The sequence below is a fragment of the Echiichthys vipera genome (assembly GCF_963691815.1).
Source record: "Echiichthys vipera genome assembly, chromosome: 9".
NCBI classification, from domain to species: Eukaryota; Metazoa; Chordata; class Actinopteri; order Perciformes; family Trachinidae; genus Echiichthys; species Echiichthys vipera.
This window is the reverse complement of record NC_139834.1, coordinates 19,729,136-19,749,980: the sequence shown is the minus strand read 5'-3', so window position 1 is coordinate 19,749,980 and position 20,845 is coordinate 19,729,136. Positions and strand designations below refer to the sequence as shown.

Below are 20,845 nucleotides of genomic sequence, written 5' to 3'. Positions count from 1 at the left end.
CATCTTTATAACCTGCCCAAGTAATTGTACTGTTCAGTGAAAAAGAGCTCTCACATATGCTTATTGTATAGCAGCCAGATACAAAGATTTCCCAGCTTTTATAAAATAAACTGAACTTTGTTGAGTTTGGCAAGAACATGGGAGAACATTTGTCGGCGCAAACCTCTGACAAACTCTGAGTGCACTACGGTTTTGTACACCTAACTGTGTTATTTATAAAATTCCAAAGAAGCTTTTTATTTGTCCTTGACTGTTTGATCAGCAATGCACTTAGTTGCTCCCTTATCAGGTGTGTCAAATTCAGTTCATCATTGCTATGGCAACGTTTTAGATGTCTATCCTCCCTCAAGGCTTCAACAATGTCAGCTCCAATGATTCAAACTTTCCATCTACTGATGCTGGTGATTGCAGAGAAGGGAGCATTTGACAAAGTGTACAAAGCATCAATGTAGTCATCAAGTAATGACACATTTATGTACCCGGATAATGAGTAGATACTCAATGCATTACACATTATTAACAACTGGGAAAAACAAACTTTATGAAAAGAAAAACAGATGAATCAAGTCAATGTTGTTCCTTACATTCACACAGACCAAAGAGCTGTTGCTGAACACTTAGCACGGTAATTGAGGACATCAATTCATACTTGTGTTGGAAATGGACAACTTTTGATTCGACATAATGATGTGAAGTCCAGCGAAAAGAGCAAAATAAATCTCCATTACACTTTAAATAAAAATTCAAAAATAAATCAATTTTTATCTTTAACTGAAATATTCGGTTTTTCTCATTCAGGAAAATTCAAGATGGATGAAAGAACATTTACATTTCAGCATGTACGTGATCCTTCAACGAACGAGGAAATAAACATGCGCCAGGTTACACATCGAGTAATAATGCACAAGTCTATATACAGCATACTGAAAGGTTACAATTCCTTTCAAAAAATATTAACAATAAAAGGTTGTCTAAAAGTTTTATAACCATTAGACAACTCCCAGTCATTTAGATGTCTTTCAGTAGCATGTTTTAGTTTTAACCGAAACTAAATTATAACATCAGTTTAATGAATTTATACCTCTGCTCAAAAAACAAACTGCACCTTGAATTACCAAATATTTAAATTAGCATTACGCACATATAATTCATTTAAGAGGAGAAAATAATTCCTCTCAAAAAACAAGTGCGGTCATTCAACAATACAACACTTTTCATCCAAAAACACACACCGAAAACCAAACAATTGTTGTTTTTACATGAAAAACAACTTCAGCTAACTAACCTGTTACTACACAACTCAATTTTATAACTTGTGTTCAGTACACGCACAACAAACATCTGTGCTCTTCATTTCTAATAGAACAATTTCAAACCACATTCAAAATACAACACACAAAGTGAACATACAATTCAGATAAAAACAAGTGCAAGTTATAAGAAATGTTCTATATAAATTAGTTCAAAGCACAGTTAGGAGTAAAAGTTGACATTTTTTAATCCAAACATCACGTAAATGTGAACAGGATTTATTTTTATTGATGGAAATAACTGTTTTTAATATATATATATTGCACTTGACCTTAAGAGTTTCGGCCCTTAACAACTAGCCTGTGACCAGATGTCTTTAAGCAATACCAGGAAAATAAATTGTTTAGTGAAAGAGAACCTTTTCTGTAGTGTATGATTGTGACACTTTGATATGAGATTATAAATGACCATAATAAAAAAGTCAACTGTAAACGGTATAACAAAACAGAGTCTGACACGCCAGTCTTTCCCGGCTGAATATACATAACAGTAGAAAGACAATGGCAAACACCAGTGCTGTGATTTTATGACATCTACAAAGTGAAAACTTTAACAAATTTGCAAAATGCAAAACTGTAACTATACGCCACAAACCTAACATGCTGCTTAATGTTACATTTTTGGCTATTGTAGACAACCAGAAATGTTATTCTGTTGGGAGAGGTACTCATCACAATCAGTAGACGTAGGTAAGACATGACTCTGTCCAAGCAGCATCAACTGAACAGTACATGGTTATTTATTGCACGTTTCACAGCAACTGTGCAAGAACTGAGCTTTTAAATCAATTTCACATGCCCCCGCGTTCATGTAAGAGGAGACAAAACAAAACACAAACGGGGCCAGATCAAAAAAATTAAATAAAAATTAAAAGCAGTCAATCACAAATTCCAAAAGGTGTAATATTTTATTTCACCACATTTTCCTCCCAACTCCAATCGAATGGAAAGTACGCTTCCTTCATCTGTATTTTCACAAAAGCACCAGCAAATCATGAGTAGCTGCCAGAAATGTCATGGTTTCCGGCACTGCTGAATAACCTCCAGGTCCGCAGACACGACAGGGTGGTCAAAGGCCAAAGGCCGACTCACTCTGTGCAGGTCACAACAGAACAGCAGCAGACCCATCAACAGTTCATCTCCAGTACTGGTACATGTAGAGGCCGGCGAAGACCAGGTTGGAAGTCAGACTCACCAACAAAAGCCCCGGCCAGATAAGACGCCTAACAAAACCTGGAGATGACACAGCAAATACATTTCATGAGAAACCTAAGTATTATGCATAATCAATTTGGCACGATTTTCCATGTTTTACTGTCAAGACAATACATTTCCCTTTGGAACTGATACAGGAGGATGAGTGTGGACAAGACCATGACAGTGTCCTGGAATTGAGACCAGTTGTTCTGTTAGAAGTGAATGTTCATGCAGAGTTTTCCCAGTGTTGTGAGGGAAAATTAATTTAGCTTTTTCTAAAGAAGAAAGTAGGCCAACAAAAGTCAAGTCTTCATTTGTCAAGCCACTTCTCAGGACTCTTTCATCAACAAAGCCCAATATGCAGATGGGTTTTCATCAAAGCTGATGCTAAAAGACGGGTTTGTTCTATCTAAAAAGGCTGTGTTTATGACTCAGAAGCTAAGCAACATTATATCACTAATATATTTGTCTTGTATTGATAGTTGAACCTAGTTTGTAAATCCACTTTCACTGAGTATTCAATGTAGCTAAAGTATTTTAGGTTGTTAACTGTGATTATCAGAAGCAATTCAACCATCAAGTCCATTCCTGCTGGATCATGTCTGTGTTGTGTAGTGTTTGGTTTAGAATTAGCAACACGTTAACACCAGAGAAAGCTATAATCCTAGCTGCTGGTCTACCTACCTCTCTTTCAGATCACACTGCTGCTGGAACAAGTCAGGGTGTGAAGTGTTAGGGCGCACTCACACTGTCCATATGTACTTTGCCCCGTGCTTTAGGGTAATTATTGTCTTATTTTTCCAAAAACTCTTCTGACTCAGCACACCACAAGGATATCCTTTTGATCCTCTTTTTACATTCATAAAAGGGAATCTAGTGGTTGCTGTTCTGTTGCGCTGTTGTTCCGCCATTTCCCAGTTTGAATTTAGTCCCGCCTCTTCCACTACGTAGACAAAATAGCAATGATTTAGGGCATTGAGTGTCCATCGATCCACACTCAACGGTTTGGCCGTTTTTGAGTATGCGACCGGATAAATGCAGTACACTGCATTTTACCGACTTACGGCGTGAACGCACTTTCGCGGTGGAAGTGCGCGGTTTGGGACACAGCACTGAAAACACTGACCAATCAGAGCAGACTTGGCTTTTTTGGGATGGGGGCTTAAAGAGACAGAGGGTGCTGCCACCATGGGCAGTTAGAGAAATAGTGTTTTTTCAACATTTAAGCATGTAAACATGTTACTATAAACATACAATACAGGTATCAACCTGAAAACTAGTGGAATAGAGCTCCTTTAAATCAGACAGCTTACCTTTTGAAGGAGGGGTGTTCTCAGGTCCCTGTGTAGTTGTGCCAACCACGCATGCGGATGACTCAGAGGAGCTGCCTGGCTTCTCTTCCTCTTCAATCAGACTGCCATCCCTTAACAAAGAACTTAAATCTGCAAAGCAATGGAGCAAAGTAAATCATGAAGCCAGAGAGAAAGTCAGTAAATGTAGGACTTAAAAATGTATGCCATCTGGTGGTATCATGAATAACACTAAAGGTCGACAGCAATGCATGTTGCTAAAGCCTCCGTAAAATGAACACTTCAGCTTCAACAGCTGTAACAGTTTAACCTCTGCTTGCTGTACTTACCATTTTGGCTTTGGAAGGGTGATACGTCAGGTGAAAAGCAGCCACTGTAAATGGAAGAAGCCGACTTTGCATGAAAATGAGATGAAGACACAGAGGGGGACATGAGCGCGGGTTCTGGCTCTGTTGAGAAAAGCCGGAGCTTCCGGCCGCTGATGTTGAGGCGAGCCGGGCTGATGAGGGGGCGTCGTCTGGCAGATCCTGAACTGGATGTAACTGAACCGGCTACTGAAGGAGTCGGAGAGGGGCCAGGGGATGATGGGCGGCTCCCAGAAATCAATGAAAAGTAGTCTGTGCCACAAAAGCAGTGAAAATGTCAATTGAGTGCTCTGAAAGGGTTAAGAATTGTTTAAAAATAGAGGGTTGTGTGGAGATTACAAATAAAATGTTTAATACCTGAGGATGGGGAGTCTTTGTATTGTGTTGCTGGTTTGCTTCCACTAAACAGGTAACCAGAATCTGAAAATAAAGTTAAAAACGATATACAAATCACACCAAAACCACGAACCAGGGCTTACATTTAACCTGCTGAAACACAACTTCAAATAATAGCTAGTGTTTTGTGTCTAATAAACCTAAAACAAATTCATGCCAACACATTAGGCCATAATTAGTCTCAAAATAACCTGACCTGACACATACCACTAAGTTTTAATCATTTCAGCCACCTAGTGGGAACATTTGATAAATGCAGCTAGTAGCAACCATCTTTTTTCTTTATTGATTAATCCGGCAATAGTTTTCTCAATTAATCGTTTGTCTATAAAAAGGTCAGAAAAGTGAAAAATGTCAATAAGAATTTCAGAAAGGTGACGTCTTCCCATAGCCTGTTCTGTCCGAACAACAGTCCAAAATCCAAGGACATTCATCACATAAATCTAAGAAAAGAAACTGAAAAGGTTAAATGATCAATCAATTATCAAAATAGTTGCTGATTCATTTTCTGTCATTGACTAATTGATTAAACATTTCAGCTCTAGAATTTAGAGCTACATTTAGAACAGTTTTAAATTCAGTAGGTGATGCATATTACTTCCATGATGAATATTAAATGCATATTCATCAATTTCATCATACATATATATAAAACTGAACTAAACCAATAAATTGACCAGGCTGAAACATATGGCAATATTGGCTTACTGCAGATACACAGTATATCTGTATATACGTGCAGGTTGGCTGATTAAGACAACTGCAGTATAGAAATGTCTCAAATATGGCTGAGGGCCGTTACATAGTTCGTCCTCCAGATGGCAGTGAAATGTTTATTTTAAACTGTAAAATGTTTTTTTTTCTTTAAAAAAAATCCCAAAAAGGCACATCGGTATAACCATATACCCCCATATATATAACCCACATGCAGTATATAATAACCGAACTTCTTTGTCACATTAAATTAGATGTTATTGTGCTATAAACAATCTAAACTATGTTTTGTGACAGCTTTCTACAAAAGGGTGACAAATCAATGAAAAATGTTTCATGTCTGTAAGTAGACTTGAGCAGTTTCAAACACAAAGTTCAAATGTTTTCAAGGTTTTCCAGCACCACCAAGAACCCTGATGCAACACTGATCTTTGCTAAGAGCATATCTTCTCTAGAAAACAGTGAGTCTTCCCAGTGTTTGGAAACGGTAGATGGACCCAATTGTATACCAAGCAGCCGAAACGCAAAGCAATTCAATTCAAAAGAATCTTGTCTATAAGCAAGGCAAGCTGGTAGCACATTGCAAGAAGCAACTCAAGGTCAGGCAAGATGTAGGCAGAAGTGTGCTGAATATTCCCACCTTCCCGTGTTGAAGGTAGTGACCAGTTACTTGAAAATTAATTTGAATCAGTTATCTTCAGGGCTTTCTTCAGAAAGAGCCAAAAATAGATGACATGACACTGAATCTAATCACAGAAGTCCTGTTCAGATTATGTCAAAAAGGCACAGACATATCTGTTCGTATCAAATGATCCATTGCTTTTTTGTCTGTCAACTTAAGCCAGATGAAATGATTTTAATGTTACCTGTCCTGGTGAGGGAAGGGATGGTGCCAAGGCAAAGGGCTCTGCTGAGACGCCCAGGCAAATTAGAGGGAGAAGCCTTGCGCTCACGAGGACTCTGCTGGCGGTTGATGAGCTTGGAGATGTTAGGTGGCGGGGCGGGGATGAAGGAGTCTGCCAGGTCAGGGGGCTGGCGGCTGAAGGAGGGGACTGCTGAGCTGCCTGCAAGGTATCTGCAACACAAGAGCAACGTAACAGTCCACTACTTGAAATAAAAAATATAACTGTCAAGGTTTTGATACTGCAGCAAAGGCATAATATACATCTGTGCAAAAAAAATGAAGAAAAAAAGATGACCCCACGATAAGCATTAGAAATAGTGCTTTAAAAAAGGGCCAGTGGAAACCCAGAACAAAACATACTCCCAGACAAGCAGCCCATGCTTGTGATAGCTTGAGAAGGCTGTAACAGTTAGCTGTGAACTATACCACATGGACATCTGTGAGGCGATATGGTTGGCAGGTCTAGTTTAGTAAAAAGAAAATGGTTCCTACATGGAACTGCTCATAACTAGGTCTCTGGGTTATGTTGAGTAACAAGGTCATGCTGTCTGGGAAGCGACACTGCTGCTGCAAATGTGTATTTTTTTTGGCATGTTGACCACAACAATCAAAATTGATAAATAGAATGAAGGAATAAGAGAAAAATATGCATTTATGATTCAGGGGTGAACTGTCCCTATAAATATACTGTATATTCAATTTGGGACCTCAGTGCAAAGATAGCAGTTTTCTAATGGGACTAATCAGTTCCATACCAATATACAGCATTCGGTGAGAAGGGGGGGTCTAAAATAAGTGTGCACAACCATTGTGCCATACAGCTCAGATATCCATTTAATGTGGGCACTTTATCAATAGTGACGGTCCCTGAAATGCTGCTGCAGCTGTCGGACAACATCGAACAGCGGAAATCTTGTACAGAACAAAAGCTTCAGGGGAAATGCTGTCCAGCAATACAGCTCAGCTCTCTCATGCTTCCACAACAGTCAGTGGCCCATACATGTTGTGTGTCAAAGTGGGTTCTATTCAATCAAGCTGGGTCTTACTACAAAATCAATCAAAGCAGTCCTGAACAACCTTACGCTGTGTAATAAAGCTACTATTTAAAAGAACCGGGCAGAGACGTACACAAGTGAACAAGACGATATGTTTGCAATGGAAACAAATAGAGAAGGCATATCCTTTCAGCAGTTGTTTATTACATTCCATGTACACCACGCATTCCTACAAAGTCTTCAAATTGGAGCCTGACATTAAAAGAAAGACACCCAATTTCAGCACTTGGGCACCCAAAACAGTGTTTTACTGGGTGCAGTTTGTATGTTGCAGGAAGCCTTTCGACATTGACGGAGGTCCATTTCTAAGGCTACTACATAATAGATTAGACCATAGTAACCAATCAGATTGAGATAGTTGATTAGCTTATTTAGGCTATAGCTTGAAATCACACTTTTTTGCTTTAAGTGTGTATAAAGCATCAAGGTTTTTTTAGTATTGAGTATTATGGTGTTTCTGCAACACACACATTGCTAAAACATTTACGTATGGCACAACCTTGTTAGCTACATACTGGATATCCATAGTACAACAGTGCAGTAAAAACATTGAAATTTACAACTTCATTAGTAAAAAAGGTAGTTCTACAGCTAACACTGTTAAAAAAACATCACAAACTATGTCTGTGGCAATGGTATAATGCTATAGTTTGGCAGCTTAATCTTACAGTTAACATAAAGGTTTGAATGTGGTGCTTTTAGAGCTAAATGCTTGACACAAATGAAGGTTAACAATCACAAATTATCAGCTAGATACAAAATTATTTTAAAAAAACAACCCACAAATAGTCACACACACTATGAATATGCCATAGTATAACAAACATGCACACTGGAAGTTTACAGCAAAGACAAACTTTATAGTACAGCTTATAAAACTCAGGCAAATAGTAGACATTTTAGACGTACCTTACACATGGAAACAAAAGGGTAACAATTTACATTACTGAAATAAAATATCTGCCTTGTGCTGAGAATGCACACACAGGTGCAGCCAGTTTTAGAGGTTCAATGCAAAGTTCCATCAAAATGAAAATGCGTTGGACAACACTTTCCCATACACCCTACTTTATTCAAATGCATTCAGTTATCTTGCCTTCGTTGGGATGGGTAAAGGCAAAATAAAGTACAGCATGGTGTACTGGTGAAGAATTGAGAAACTTGTTTTAAATTTGATAAAGTATTACCATTGTCAAGAGTTTGAGATGCAGTTTGCCACATGTTGTGGTTTATGTCAGGTAAAAAAAGTTAGTAACTGGATAATTATTGATAGATGCTTTGGCATGATGACTCTTGCTAGTGCTCTATATAGCATTGCAATTTTTGTATTTGATTTTTCAGATGCAAAGTCAAATCTCAGGCAGCTTCAACGCTTTGAAATTACTCCGGAAATGGTTGTAAAAAATATATATACACACATAGAGTCAATGTTTTGCCTACAAAAAGCACCTTTCATTTTGGCAGCACTTTTGTTGCAGAAAATTGCAGTTTAAAGCTTTGAGACTACTACATCAAAAAGGTGCTGGTCTAAGGACGTAACTCCAACTACAGTAAAGCATGACATGCAATATAAACCCCACAGTTACAAAACTCTACCCACCAAATACAAGAGAGAGATAAGTTTGTAATACCTTTTCACATTACTTTCAAATAAATATACCCCGATACCTAGTACATTCCAACAAAGTTAAACAAAAACAGTTTAAAGGAAATACACTGGCGAGAAGTTAGTGCATGCAACTAGTACCTCCAGTGCTTTTAATACGTCAATATGCAAAGTGTAGGGAAGCAATACGTACAGTAAGTTCTCAAGAAATCTAATATTTTTTGTTGCAAATGGTAATGCAGCATTTTCAAATTTGAAACTATTGTAAATTTGTATTAAAATAAAACATGGAAAAGACTCCAGTCCAGCATCTCACTTGAGACTAACTTGAAACTATTAAATTAGTAAAAAAAGATTAAATCATGATGTCCAGTACTTCTGTACTGTGAATTTGTAGTGCCTTACCCTGTATGAGCACAACATATGACTTATAAACGTACTCTACACATCTTGCAACTAGCAATTACACCTGCTTGCAGTTTAAATTACATTTTAAGGTTCACTGTCAATGACCATATCCAGCTGCGGAGTTGGGTACTTCATGTTTGCATGTTCAAGCACTGATACAACAAGGCCATCGGAGACTACTACTTAGACATGATCCCCTCAAGCAAAAGCCAAGACAAGCCAAGTACCTGCCAGGTAGGCACTATTTAAGCATCAGCTTTCAGCAGAGACTAACAAAAACATAATTAAAATACAACATTTCGCAGGGATTATTGGTTGAAGAGCAGGGAGCAGCAAACCTTTGAACTAGTAACAGAATTTGGGGTAAAACATTGATTAACCCATGACCGCTTTTTGAACCATACACAACCACATTTTAACAATCCCATTGTAAAAAAATGGCTACTATTACAACTAGTGATCAAGATTCGCAGAATGTGTACAGGACGGCTGCCTCTTCACAAGATATCCCACATATAGCGCATAGAAAAACTTTTCAGCTCTGCCTTGAGAACTCAGTGTTTCCCCTACCATTATATTAGGGGGGTGCCCCCCCCCTCCCCTTGAAAGTCAAGTACATGTTATTTAATTGTATTTTCTGAATAGCGTCAGATCCCATTAAGAGTCATTTAAGGATACCCCTTCTATAAAACAGCTCTATACCATGTCCTTTTAGTAAACATTCTAAACAGCCTTATGTTATTTATCTTATTTGCATGATGGTATGTAAATTCTGTCTCTACACGGTTACAATTCCCAGAAAGAGTTGGAGATTCACTTGTTCAAAGATTGTTAAACTGTTTCGGAAGAGGCTCCACTCCTAACGGAGAAAAACAAACTGAAACTTATCCGAGATTCTTTATTATTTAGTTTGAGAAGATGATTCACTCCTACAAAAAACAACTAAAACAGAATTAAACAAACTAAAATTATGTATTGTGCAAAACACTGATTTAAACTGAGTTCGCATCGTGGCTCTAACTATTGCTTGTATAATTGTGATGATTCTTACACATTCTTCAATGCTATAAATCTAGGGGAAACACTGATTCTGCACCGATGTCCCAAAAGATTCCTTACGGACATAAGTTATAAATAAATAGTGGCTTCAAAGGACGGCAAATCCTTTGAAAATATCCAAGGTCATTCTTTGTTCAGAAATTGTAGATGATGCGACGCAATACAGGAGGGATTTGATTATTCAAAAAGCACATCTTGAGTATGGCCAACAGTGCAATTTAGTACTTCATGCAATGAGCTGTAGTTAGTACATGATTTTCAACCCAAAGCTACACAGTGGTAAAACAACAAATGAGTACATTCATAATGCTTTTAAATAGTCTAGCATAGTGTATAATACATAGTTTAGTACTAGTGTGATACTTCAAAGACCGAACTATATTGGCTTTAAGTCCATCACACATTTGTTACAGTTAATGAGGAATTATCAATGTAGTCAGTCACAGATTAATAAATGGATGAATAACAAAAAAATTGTGCCACAAATTCCTACAAGACACATTATGTAAAGTCACATTGAGAGTTGTTAACTAATAAGTTCTTATTAAAATGTGTTTCTTAATAATTCCCTTTTGATTACACGCGTAGTGTCTCTCATTGTAACAGTCAAAATATAAGAAATATATCACTGAGTCAAAGGTAATAATACTGCTACCAATCAGAGGGATTAGGAATTGTAAGATATATACTGTCTTTTTTTTGTGTAACAATACCCTTTTACTACTTTTTTCTTCTTCTTTTAAACACACATCAGGCGACTGTAGACCAGGTGCGTTTGTGCTTGAAGGTGAGGTTTTGATTTGACAAGTAGCACTCGTGTTTTGTTTCTATTAGGGCCACACAGTCCTATACTTTAAAGGACCAGCATGTAGAATTTAGGGTGATCTATAAGCAAAAATGGAATATAGTATTCATAGCCATGTTTTCATTAGTGTATAATCACCTGAAGCTTAAACTTTGAATGACCCCTTCAAATCAATATAGGGAACTTGACCTCTTCTTCAGAGCCCGCCATGTTGCACCACCTTTCTACAGTAGCCCAGAATGCACAAACCTAACACTGGCTCTAAAGAGGACCTTTCAAGTTTTAAGGTTACCTTAAAGCCACCAGAAGTTCAACTACACACTTAGAAAGAGAGGGGTGATGGAAGGGGTATTCAGATGGTTGCAATCCCAAGCTAACAGCTAGATGTCATTAAATCCTTCACATTTGTCCTTTAAGTTTGCCATCCACATGTCATAACCTCAGTCATTCGCACACAGCAGTAAAAGAAGGGGGTTATGAGTAAACGATGGACAGTGATTTAAAAACATCTTGTTCCTTATATGTTACTTATAGATTGATGTTATTCTATTGAAGTTATTCTAATGAACACACACCACTAATGGACTCTCAACAAAATCCCATGTTTCAAACACAATTCGAACATTACTGCTCAGGTTCTGACCTTCGATATCTGGCTCTTCTTGGACCCAGTGGCTTGCGAGTTGCCACAGCAGCTGCAAAGCTGACTAGGCAACAGAGGGAGACAGTACTGAGCTTGGCTATGTCCATCCAGCCCAAGGTATCAGTCAAGTAGAACTCAGCCAGGTAGACGCACAGGATGAAGAACCACAGGACAGAGGCCACAGCATCAATTCTCCTCAACCTGAAAATGCAGCAACACATGAATTTGTTTTTTGATTAAGTGAAACTTGTCTGGAATGATGTTTCCAAAGGCAAAAGAAGAGAAAGTAACTGCTTACCTCCCAGGCCCTGCTAAGAAGATAGCAATGAGACATGTCAACAGGCCAACAGAGACCACAGCCAGCTGGTTGTCCTTTCCATGCTGCCACACCAGCTTGGCATTGTCTTTGGCCTTGTCCGGGAGCTGCTCCAGCAGACCCTGCCATAAAGGCACGGCTTCACTGCTTTCGTTGTTGGGGGTGGATTCATTGTGGGGTTGAGGCTTTGGGGGAATTACCCCACCACTTAAAGTCTGTGGGCCACTATGTGAAGTAGGCTGGGATGGCAAGTCAGACAAAGTTGTAGCAAGTAGGAAAGCACATAACAGGAAGGTGAGGACCCGCAACAGTATGACACCAGTTGGAGATGATGCAGAACAGGAGCTCTGTGGTAGAGAGAAGAGGTTTTCGGTGTGAATCCTGACATTTTTACAACACGTGGAAATTGATAAAGTATGAAAGTTTTTAAAGTTATTTTGATAATAAATAAGCAATAAAAATACATCATGAAAAAAATTGGGCTGTTTCTTTATACTCAGCTAGAGTGGAAACTTAAATACAAAGCTGCTGGAATAATGTAATGCAAATTTTACAAGCATCTACAATATAAAGTCTAATGAAATGCTACATTTGGCCTTTCATTATAATTGTCGTCATCTCAGTGAGTATATAAAGATTTTGCATTCAAATATTCAACTAAGCAACAGTGACAAAGTAATTAATTCAATTCTCTGACAGAATACGGCAGAATCTCAGCACAGTTTCTCTACATGCTGTACAATGGATAATTGATTTGGGCTTTGGCTTAACTGTTAAAACTCTAGGGTTACTAATCAGGCCTTACTGCATTTCATGTAAATTAATTAATTCACACACACACTTTGCTCACCAGGGGCCTCATTTATCAATCTTGCGTGAAAACGGGTGCAGATCTGAGCGCAGAATTGGTCGTAGTTAAGGACCCACGTGTGATTTATGAAACATTCCTATCGGACCAATCTCAGCGTATGAATGAGCGGGCCTTGATAAATGCGGCGGCTGAATTTGATCGTCATTAACATGTTACGCCCTTAAATATTCCTGGTTCGGAGGCCTCGCCCACTGAGGTCAAACATGGAGAGGACTAACGCTGGTTAGAAAATAAACTTTTCCGACACAGAGATCGGCATCCTGACATCCGAGATGGAGCAAAATAAAGATGTGCTTTTTGGCAGTCTTAAGAGTGGAATAAAAAGGGCCCATAAAAACGCTGTATGGAAAAGAATAACGGAGGCAGTCAACCTGAAGCAGCGCTCCACTGTGACCCGTGTGCGCCTGTGCGTGTGTGCGCACTGCTGAACCTGCGCTCCTGCTCTGTAGTGGGGTTTGCCAGCGAGGTTATTAGGTATTCTGTTAGAGGATACCTTTGAAGAACCATACCAAAATGTTAATCATCTGATACCTTGTTTGATGTAATGCAATTTGTCGAGGGTAGCCACTAACCGAGGAGATGACTTTGGATCTGCAGTGCGTCTTGCTGCAGTGCATCTTGCTGCAGCCGCGCGGCAACACATTCATTCACTCATTCATATTCAACCGCTTGTCCCTGTCGGGGTCGCGGGAGGCTGGAGCCGAGCTGTTTTGAAATATAAAACATTTGTGTCGTGAAATTTGCGTACACAATCTCAGACCAGACGTGAGATTTGATCGTAGCTCCCGCTCCCGTCCAAATTGATAAACGCCGAAGTTTGCCAGGAAATGATCGTACGCATGTTTTTCTGCCGTACGTTCGTTTGATAAATGAGGGCCCGGGTGTCTGCAGTTTTGGACTTTGGATTGTACTGACCTTTATGAACCCCTTGTCTGATTCTCCGCTGCGCCGAAGCTGATGATTTAGGAGCACTGTTCGAAGTTGACGGTTTTGATATTTGATGTAGTACTCCACTGCCGTCTGACACGGCCTACATAACTTATAGGTCTGCTCCAGGTGGTGCTTGTAGGCTTCAATTTCCTCGTCGTAGTTCTCCTACAAAGACAACAAAAAAAGATTAATGCTGTGATTATAGTGGTCAGTCATATTAACAATAAAGATAGTGTTGTAGTGAATAGAAAAAAATCTAAAGTACATACATCATCCCTGGGAATAAATGAGGCCAATTGCTTGATCTTCATAGTCTGGTTGTTATGGCACTTCCTGCATAACAGCATCTGACAGTTGACCCACTGCAATGTCTTGGGTGTCTCAGATGAGGGAAGGCTGCCCGATACTCCATGGTTCAGATGCTCCATGTACTGAGCTGGGATGGGCTTGTTGTAATCACCGTTCTGAAAACAAGACAGATCCACAAAAAGAATAGTCTAAAAGTGTCTAACAGCACTGACAAAAAGATAGAAATAAATCCACTGCAATTTACTGTCGTGCAAAGAAAAACGTACCTCCTGGAAGCCATTGTACTGGTCACAGTAGGGACAGTCCCAGCAGTTCCGGTTTCCATAGGGCACCACTGTGTTCTGATTACAGAACCAGCAGTTCACATTTGCGTGGGTCGGCTTTTTTCTGTAAATAAGAGGCGAATTTCTTACATAATGCAACATGATTCTGTCAATTTAAACCTTCCTGTGTATTTCTAGGATATAAATGTTTCATTTTAATGAACAGTGAGATTCAGAGACTTAACAGGTCTTTGAGGTGGTCCCAAAGGCTCCCCAAATATCACCATTAAATTTAAATCAATGAGGCACTATTTGTCTTATATACTAAGTAAGTGGAGTACATGGTTAAAGGTAACATCAATGTATACAAGTGATTGAGATAACTTATTTTTTCCCAGAGCTATCACACCAATAATCATGCACAATGAGAACCCCACAAAACTTCCATCCTAAAATCTGCCACTAAACTATCATAACCTTACCGTTTCTGATGCGTTTACGTTTTCATGTTTAAGTGCAATATTATGTTTACAAGATGGAATACTATGGATTACTACTTTATATATATTCTTCTACTCTGGTATTCTTGTATCTCTTATCTTATTCTATTCTACTTGCCAAAAGTTTGTTACGCCAGGATGTTAATTTGATATCGCATCGACTCACAAACAATAACATTGAATAAACATTTTATAGAACGTGCACACAGTTTCTAAATATCCCAAAATGTCTGCAATCAAACAGTGCAAAACACCAACTTTACTTATTTCACCGTTAGTGTCACCAAACGATCTGGCATCAAGTCAGTTAGCAACACAGCTAGCACAGTTAGCGCTCGGGCTAGCGCTTAGCTTCAGCTAGATAAACAGGCGACTCGTGGGAATTAGGGAACCTTACTAGACATTTCTGTTGTAGTTATTCATTTAATGTCACGGTTTTGAAACGCCGCTGCATTTGTTAAACGTTGTTTGCTAACTCGAACGTAAACCAGCTAAAACACGCGCCGCGGTGCAAAACCTTGAAGTTACCTGGTGGCAATTTTGTAAATGAGCGCTCCACCGGCGACAACCGCCGTAGCTCCGACTCCACTGTACATCAGTTCAGGGTATTCCAACAGAAGCTGATTAAACGCCTCCATTTCCACCGAAATAAGCAGTAAATACGCTAACAAGTCATGAGAAATGTATAATAGTATCGCAGAGCACGGCGCGACAGGCGCACGCGGCAAGCGATCCCCTTTTGTTCACGCCCATGTAACGGAAACGGAACATGCGTCACAGTGTGGACGCGTTCCAATATGTTTTTCATTTCATTTCGTCGATGTCGACTGATACCATTCATTAAAAAACACCTATGATTTTATTATAACACGCATGTAAATGTTTTCACCATATTTTATTTTTTAGGTGACAGTTTTTATAAAATCGAAATCAAACACAATTTTGTTTTTAATAATCACCCGTAGGAGAGTATCATAGTGTTGGAATGCGTGAGGGGACAACTTGTCTTATTTTCCCTCGCCTATGATTAAAGGTTGAATGTGTAGAATCTTATATTTATTTATTTAACTTAAGCTATATATATATATATATATATATATATATATATATATATATATATATATATATATATATATATATATATATATATTTTTTTTTTTTTTCTTTCTTTTTTTTTTTAATAATACACCCAGGAGGCGTTTTGAGGGGTACAGAATGAATGTATTGCTTTTCCATAAAAAAATATATTTAGTAAATGTAGGGGTTTGATAACGACTTTCTGTCACCTTCAGTTTACATTGTAGCAGCCAATAGCGGCCGGAATTATGGACTGAGATAAAGGAGTGCAACTGCATTAGAACGCACGCCAAAATGGCTACGTTTCTCCTTGATCGGTAAGCTAACTTTCATGTTTACTTAGCGTAACGGCTAACGCTAACTGTCAGTCAAACTCCTCTGTAATACTTGTTACAGGCTCAAACAGACTCTGGTCTCCTGTAGGCTACTGGTCCAGGTCTGACCAACCTGGCAACCCGAGTGTTTTTAATTATTTTAGTTGTTGCAACTACGATCTCGAGACACTAGATGGCGGTGTTCTGCTCAATCTACATATTCAACAATATGACTTTTTACATTACAATTCCTGAAAAAGAAATAACCTTAATTTAATTTAACAGTCTTTTAACTTTCTGTCAACCAAAATGACCTTTAGAACCATTAATCCGTCAACAGATTCATCCGCAATCAATCACTGCATTGAACCACTATTTTTAGTGTAATAGCTGCACCATTATGCCAAATATCAAATGTGACGGCCTACTATACAGGCTACAAGTATCCTACTATTTACTCAGGTAGCCTACTGCACACTTTTAAAGTAGACTAGCTACTTAGACTTAACTTGAGTATTTCCATTTCATAGGCTACATTATAGTACTCGTAGGCCTACTCTACTGAAATTGTGTCAGACTACTTTGCAGATTGAGATAAGCCTTAATAATGCAATATAATCTACAAATAAATATGACAAGGCCTTCAGACAAGATCAGATACAAAAAAGTAATTAAAATGACCCGTACATTAACATGGTGTAGCCATTAATGCATCAATAATCACAAAAATAAAGTCTTTAACATTCATTATAATAAGCTGATTTTGTTATGCTTAATTGTGCTGCGATAGGCCTAGTCTGTAAATCATAAATAAGTCATAGAGTGTGGTCTTTACCTACTCCTTATGTAATGTGTCTCGAGATAACTTCTGTTGTGAATTAGCACTGTAAATGAAATGTAATTATAATATAATTACTGACATGGGCCAAACTGGATGATGAGTGCCTAATTTGCTGTTAGTAAAGTTTGATGTTAATGCTTCTGTACGCTACTTTAACACAAGTACCTTTACTGGTCATGGCAAGAAACTGGTTTTGAAGAAAGTCATTTAATCATTTCAACCAATTGTAGACTATACGTTGGTATCTTTATTCTGCATCCGTAGTTGATAGAAAATCATCATTGAGGCTTACACACTTTTGCAGCTATATATTACAATGGATCAATGAATGGTGATAAATAAAGGGTGAGTCAATCAACAAGAGTATTTGATGCAAAAATAACATTTTATTTTAACAAACATGATGCATTGTACATCAAGTAAACATTCACAATCGAATAAGAAAACCGATCAGTGCTTCAGTGTCATCTATTGTTGCATAGCAGCTCGGGGAATTGGATAAAACCAAAGAAAAGAAATAAATAACATAGTTACATGTGTAGCTACATGCCTATTCACAATCAAAGAAAACAAGAAAAAGCGTAAAATAATTAACAAAAAATAATTTAAAAAAATAAGTCTATTTGGTCACAAAATAATTCTCCAACAAAAAAGACCAGGCTAAACTAATAATAAGACTTCAATCAACTCTCTTCCTGCGTTTTACACTTGATCGGTGCCGTTTCTAAAGCAAAATGCAATGAGTAGGCCACTGACAGTAATTCTTTGGCTTTTGAAACTGTAGTCGACCAAAAAAGCCTATCAAAAACAGATAGTTCATGAGTTAATAAACAAATGTACACTTGTATCGAACAACCAAACAATCCACTTTATCTGAGGAATGAATGACAGCCTGAACTTAAACGGTGAAACAGAATGAACTCTTGAGTCTGTGAACTGGCTGTCAATGGTTTGAATAACTCAAAACCTTACTGGTCAAACGAATAAGCCAGCGGCGCCTCCGTCTGCCAGGTGGTGAGGTGCTGGTAGTTGCATGCCACCGAAACGTTGCCTCCGCTGGGGCTCATCGGCTGAGTCACTCCGCCGTAGGGACACCCGTTGTGGGGCACCAGCACGGGCGGGTGAGGGTGGTATGCCCCGTAGGGAGAGGGATGGAAGTGGGAGTGCGAGCGGTATGAACTCACCGGGCCGCTGGGGGACAAGCTGCGGGTGTGCCCGGTGATGACCTGGGCTGCTGTTGGGTATCCAGTTGGCTGGGACATACTCCAGGAGCTGCTCACATAAGGCTGCAGGTAGAGGGGCTCGGGATAGTCCACGGAGTTCCCGGTCAGGTAAGGCACGCTCGGGGGTCTGTAGGGTCTCCTCACCCTCCTCCGCCGGCGGTAGTTCCCCTTGTCAAACATGTCCACAAACGCGGGGTCCAGCATCCAATAGTTGCCTTTTCTGTCCCCTCCGTTCTCCCTGGGTATCTTGACGAAACACTCATTAAGAGACAAATTGTGTCTTATACTGTTTTGCCACCCTTTTTTGTTGTTCTCGTAGTAGGGGAAGTTGGAGATGATGTAGTCGTAGATTCCGCTGAGCGTCTGTCTCTTGTCGTGGCTGTCCTTGATGGCCATGGCGATGAGAGCCACGTATGAATACGGCGGCTTCTCCTGCTGGCCGCCGGTCTCTTTCTCACCTTTGGGCTCAGAGGGGGGTGAGTTGGAGCTGATGTCCAGGAGCTGCACTCCCTGTTCGGCGGGGGTTTCCCTCTCTGCATACATGGCTCAGGTATCCTCTTGTGCGTCCTGCCGGGGCAAAATGCTGCAATCTGCCGCTATGAGAGACAGCGCTATATGATTGTGTCCGCAGGTGCACACACTCCTCCCATGTCGCCTTCTTTCATCTCGACGGTTTTCTCACGCTGTGTATGCCACTGTATGGGAATTAGGTTGAAGCAGGGGTCACACGTTCAACATCAGGGCAGCCGACACCGGGGACCACCCGGTCATTTGGGTCAAGGGAGGGCATAAGAGGATTGTACAGGTTATAGCCGAACCTTCAAATAATCTACTGCAACAATGTGTCAAAACATGGCTTCACAGGCTATTTGTGAAAACATAAGGTATCAAAAGCGTATTGTTTTTTAGTCATATGTTATTATTATCATTCTGCTTTTTGTTCACAGTCGTCTACTGGCCGAAACATGCTTTATTTTCCCTCCCTACAATGTAAAAAAATTGGTTTGATCTGTCACGCTACTCTTAAGATCAAAGGACACACACACACACACACACACACACACACACACACACACACACACACACACACACACACACACACACACACACACACACACACACACACACACACACACCCCCACACACACACACACACACGGTCAATATAAACCTCAGTGTGCTTTTAATTAGACATTAATGTTTAAGCAATTGTTTAGCCACTTCATTTATAAAATCAAACTTACATTAAAATTATCAAATGAACAAACCCTGCCCTATATTTATGTGCATGAAAAAATGTATTGCTATATTGTTTAAGCTAAGCACATCAACACACTGATTTTTTTATCGCACTCAGATCTTTTATTCAAGATATATACATATATACATACATATACATATACATATACATATATATATATATGATTTGTTTAAAAAGTACTAAAAGTAAAAGCAGAATGGCCAATTTCCGAATAATGTATGTTAATGTCGTTTATTTAATTATATATAGGCTGTGAATAAACCCCTCTTGTCTAGTGTATAATACATCACCATTTATGTTTTGATTTTATTGTGTGTTATTCATTTCAATCCACACCATAACTTAAATTATCAAATAAATGTAGTGGATTAAAGTACAATATTTACGTCTGAATTGAAGTAAAGTAGAAATAGATTATAAAGTAGCAGAAAATTAAAATCCTCCATTAAATTAGGCCTACAAGTATAATCGAAATTGTACATGAACATACTTTTTTACTTTTGGCCACATAAATAGGGTTTTTTTCTTGTTTCTTGTTTCTAGTTTTACACATTGTTTAATCTCAGAGGCACATGATAGCTGGGTATTTCCAGAACATGTTACAGAGAAGTATTGAGACGGTGAGGCATGAACAGCAGGCTTGTCTCTCCGCCGAGGATAGATAATGATCACCTGCTCTCACCAGACAGTCTGTCTCCCCTGAACTGATAGGGAAACAAATATCTCAAAAAAGTGAGCACCACGTGGAAGGGCAACTACATCTCTGGCAAGGATTAGACAGCATTGTGGGTTGGCAAATGCCATCACTGTATTAATCGGACACACCGAATATTTTTCTTAATGTAGCAATCAACAGGGGGACATAAATGCAGGACACAGACTCAGAGAATGAAATGGATAAGTAGGTTTATGTGGTTCCAGTGGGAGAAGGTGGATGAGGGGGGGAGTAAAAGACAAGATCAAGGACATTTACAGTCAACCTGGACAAGAGGAAAAACTAGAGAAAACAAACCAAAGAAAGCATTAACAGGAGCTAGCAGTTGCTAAGAAACAGGAGGTATCAACAACAACTCATACTCAAAAGGCAGAAAGTAGCCCCAGACAGTTTTAAATATAAATTATAGGTGTTAAACATACACTACCAATAAAGTACCAAAAAGGTTGAACC

The 20,845-nt window shown here is 39.0% G+C and overlaps 2 protein-coding genes across 2 annotated transcripts; both read right to left on the bottom strand.

Moving 5' to 3' along the window:
• Positions 1-610: 610 nt before the first annotated feature.
• Positions 611-15,672, bottom strand: tmem201 (transmembrane protein 201). Its single transcript, XM_083919280.1, has 11 exons — positions 15,490-15,672; positions 14,465-14,585; positions 14,159-14,353; positions 13,875-14,054; positions 12,071-12,435; positions 11,773-11,973; positions 6,159-6,367; positions 4,540-4,602; positions 4,147-4,434; positions 3,821-3,949; positions 611-2,543 (listed from the first exon to the last, which is right to left on the bottom strand). The coding sequence occupies exons 1-11, from the start codon at positions 15,597-15,599 to the stop codon at positions 2,446-2,448; spliced, it is 1,959 nt and encodes a 652-aa protein (XP_083775406.1). The 5' UTR covers positions 15,600-15,672; the 3' UTR covers positions 611-2,445.
• Positions 15,673-18,161: 2,489 nt separating this feature from the next.
• Positions 18,162-18,959, bottom strand: foxl2l (forkhead box L2-like; the record flags this gene model as incomplete). The annotated part of the gene is made up of 1 exon (XM_083920539.1): positions 18,162-18,959. The coding sequence occupies one exon, from the start codon at positions 18,957-18,959 to the stop codon at positions 18,162-18,164; it is 798 nt and encodes a 265-aa protein (XP_083776665.1).
• Between the last annotated feature and the right edge of the window lie 1,886 nt (positions 18,960-20,845).

What these genes read in the sequence shown, in the direction of transcription:
- tmem201 (XM_083919280.1), bottom strand. Translation starts at nt 15,599, where the DNA reads ATGGAGGCGTTTAATCAGCTTCTGTTGGAATACCCTGAACTGATGTAC. An exon ending in TTCTTAGCAGGGCCTGGGAG is followed by an intron (nt 11,974 to 12,070) that starts GTAAGCAGTTAC and finishes CTGCATTTTCAG; the next exon opens with GTTGAGGAGAATTGATGCTG. An exon ending in GAACACCCCTCCTTCAAAAG is followed by an intron (nt 2,544 to 3,820) that starts GTAAGCTGTCTG and finishes TGTCATCTCCAG; the next exon opens with GTTTTGTTAGGCGTCTTATC.